Source organism: Loa loa (assembly GCF_000183805.2).
Source record: "Loa loa unplaced genomic scaffold supercont3.571, whole genome shotgun sequence".
Lineage (NCBI taxonomy): Eukaryota > Metazoa > Nematoda > Chromadorea > Rhabditida > Onchocercidae > Loa > Loa loa.
In genome coordinates this window covers 10,875-14,697 of record NW_018108751.1, presented here as the reverse complement: position 1 = coordinate 14,697, position 3,823 = coordinate 10,875, and the positions used below count along the sequence as shown (strand labels likewise).

The 3,823-nt window shown below is 24.4% G+C and overlaps 1 protein-coding gene across 1 annotated transcript in view; it reads left to right on the top strand.

Annotated features, from left to right (window-relative positions):
• The window catches only part of LOAG_18834 (polypyrimidine tract-binding protein 1), a gene marked incomplete at both ends in the record, with an annotated part of 11,884 nt that overhangs the window by 1,405 nt on the left and 6,656 nt on the right, over positions 1-3,823 (top strand). Inside the window, 4 exons of the mRNA XM_020451497.1 lie at positions 470-689; positions 1,483-1,704; positions 2,437-2,568; positions 2,667-2,857. Of these exons, the coding sequence (XP_020304712.1) occupies positions 470-689; positions 1,483-1,704; positions 2,437-2,568; positions 2,667-2,857 (765 nt within the window). The remainder of the gene's footprint in view (positions 1-469; positions 690-1,482; positions 1,705-2,436; positions 2,569-2,666; positions 2,858-3,823) is intronic.

Sequence of the window (3,823 nt, the reverse complement as noted above, 5' to 3'; positions counted from 1 at the left end):
TAATAATAATAATAATAATAATAATAATAATAATAATAATAATAATAGTCCAATTGATCTGGTAAATTATTTAATTGTTAATTTTATTTCATTCCAAAAGTGATATTAATTAGGAGATACGAAAGGGAAATTTTCGGTTAATGGAAAATTCAATTATCTTATTTGTGTGTAACATCATCAAATGAATTTCTAATTGTAAATTACATTCTTAAAACATTTTTCATACTTTTTTAATTCATAAATTTTATACTTCCATAATGTTATCACAGAGGTTTAAGGTTTAATTGTTCAGTCTAATAGGACATAAAAGGTTGACAATTTAATTTTGGAATAATGGGAAATTTCGTTTTTTTTTTTTCCAAAATGAACACCAGAGGTTTTTCTTTTTTTTTTAAATTGAATAAAAATTTTATGAGAATATAATGAAAACAATGAATTTAATTAAATTGTCTTTTTTTTTTTCTTTCAGGCATCAAATTTGCTAGTTTTGGGTAATGGTTCAGCAGCTACTGGTACAACTCAAATTAGCGCATCTGCTTTGGATATTTCAGCATGCACCCAACAACAACCAAATTCGGTGCTACGTGTTATCATCGAGAATATGTTATATCCGGTAACACTCGATGTACTCTATCAAATATTCTCCAGATATGGCAAAGTTCTTCGGATTATTACATTTAATAAAAATAGTTAGATTTTTATCTTTTTTTTTTCCCCAAATTTCTTAAACATACACGCATATATATATATCGGTATAATTTGGTACCAAAATTAGCTATCACGGTATCAATAAAAGATGTGACTTTTATTTTGCTACAATAAAGAATATTTATTTATTGATTTTTTATTATTTTTTTATTCTTCCAATTATACAATATCACAAAAGTATGATGTATAATTTGATGAATAATATTTCTTATTAAATAATTTCTTAATTATTTCTAATTATTTCTTATTAAATTATTTCTTATTAATTATTTCTTATTAAATTAAATCTTATTTATTAAATAATTATTATACAGCTATCATATATTGATCAGGTTACTTAAATTAAGCCAAATTTTTTCCTAGAAAGCTTATAATATGAATTATTTTATTAATTAATTATTCCTTTTGAATGTATCATTAACTAAGCAATTGATAGAATGCTAATGATAGTAATGGACATGTTCTGGAAATATGAAAAAATAAAACAGCACGAATGATGATGAAGTAATTTTATGTTTAATAGATTATGAAATTAAAAAGTTTGTGACAAATGACATAGCTAACATAGCTAAACTTTTGTCCTATCAATGCCTTAATTAGTAAGTATGTCTTATTGGAAAAGTGATTGAATGATTAAATTAATTACAATTTGGTTGTTAAAAGTTCGATCAGTTAATTTAAATGAAAGCAATGGATAAATTAATCTATTTTATTGGTGCAAATATTTAATGTTCATGTCATTTTTTTTTTTTGTCTTCTTTATTCCTTTTTTAGATACATTTCAAGCATTGGTACAACTTAGTGAAGCAAATAGCGCCCAATTAGCACGACAATCATTAGATGGCCAAAATGTTTACAATGGATGTTGTTGTCTTCGTATCGATTACAGCAAACTTGCTACACTTAATGTTAAATACAATAATGATAAAAGTCGAGATTATACCAATCCAAATTTACCATCCGGTGAATTAACTCTTGAACAACAGCTTAGTCTTGGTTTGTTTAAGCTCTTATCAAATTGCATCAATTAATCCGTTATTAATAGAGGAAATCATAATAGAGAATTGATATAGAATAAATTTGAATTAATTTTTTTTTATAATTAATTCGGGTAGCATCATATTTGTTAGGTTAAATTTGATCGAGAATTAGTAAATTAATTGTAAGTGAATGATATAGATTAACATAGAATAGGAATAAATTCGGATTAAATTTTTTATAATTAATCCGGATATCATTCTTCTATTCATTAGATTAAATTTGATATCGAGAATTGATAAATTAATTGTAAGTGAACGAATTGAATAATTGATCATTCATTATTTTTTTATCATATCCAAAGTATAAGATTATCATTTTTGTTTGCATTATTGATGTAATTGTAAAGTACTGTAATTGTCAAATTTGCGGAAAAAAAAGGTAACAAAAAAAATGTGATGAAAAGTATGGAATTTGCTAAACAATTTATTTATTAAAATAATCGAGACAGTTTATTTATTCGTTTTGATAATGAACAAAAAAAAAAAGAAAGAAAAAACTTTGTCACTTTTAAAATTTCATACTGTATAATTTTAAAATAATCATTTTTTTTTGTTTTTTTCTTGACAACGATAATCTTACTTTGTCACTTTTAAAATTCCATACTATATAATTTTAAAATAATCACTTTTTTTTTTTTCTTGTTAACGATAATCTTTACGTTTCCTTCTTGCCATTGGAATATTTCAGTATCAGCAGCAACGGGTGGACAAATGGGTCCAGCAATTGCATCACTTGTACAATCACCATTTGCTTTTCCGTTTGGTGCAGCAAATCCGCAATATGCTTTTCAACAACAAGCTACAGCATTTCCGCAAGCTGGTATATTTGGGGGAGAAAAAAAAATTTACAATACTTTAAAATTTTTGAAATTTCTTGGTTTTTTTTCTTTTTAACGAATTTAAACTGAATTTTTTTAGATGCATTAGCATCACCAACCGGAATTTCACCATTTCTTACTGGTTTAACAACAACTCTTGCATCCGGTGCAACAAGTCCGGTAACAGCAAATGCAGCAATGCTTAATGCTACCGCAGCGGCACTTCGTTTTCCACATGTCAATGTCCTAAATATATCATCTGTTATACTTGTCTCCAATCTAAACGAAAATGTTAGTGTCACTTTATTTTTAATAATTCATTTTGGAAAATTTGGTATTATTTCACTTTCAGTAGTTCATTTTAATATTTGTCAATTTTTTTTTTTGTTCTTTTTTTTTATTTTTGTATTATTTGCTTATGCTTTATATTATTTATTTAAAGGCAATGAAAGAACTTATCGTAACTTTCATAATTTTTACTTTTTTTTCCGTCCTTAAAAAGTTTTATAAATTTCGTGCACAAATTTATGGAAGATTTAAATTTATAATTAGCTTTAATTTGCATACAAAATGACAAGTAGTAAAATGCATATGAAATATTAATCTTTGACCAAGTTAAATTAATGTTGTATCATTTAGTTCTGAACATTTTTTTTTTCAATGAAATTTTTTCGAAATTATTAGAGAAAGAACAACGAAAAAAGGAATTGTTTCGGAAAACTTAGCTAGTTTCAGTATGAAAATCATTTTATTGCAAAAATGTCATCAAGGACTAAAGATGTCACCAGGGACTAAAAGATGCCAATATTTCTTGACCCATTATACCAATCTCTTTTTTTTTTTTTTATGCCTCTCTTCAATTGATCAAAGCCCATAAATTATAGCCCTGGGAAAGGATGATGTAACGTTTACTTTTATATCAAATATTTTTTTTTTTTGAATGATTAAATTACTAAATTCCTATCATTATTATTATTATTTAATTAAGTAATCCAATTATTGCCTTTTTTTTAAAAATTAAATGACCGAATTATTGCTTTTTTTTAATTAAATGATTCGATTATTATTTCATTTAATTAAATTATTAATTTTTCTTTTTTTTTTTGAATTGTAATTTCAAACTTTTCTATTTTTCTACAATCAATATCTAATTATTTTTATGCCTATTTTCCCCGTTATTTTAGTTTTGTTTTCTTTTTTCTTAATCTTTTTTTAATTTTATTTTTATTTATTTTTAAAAATTTCTATTCACATATT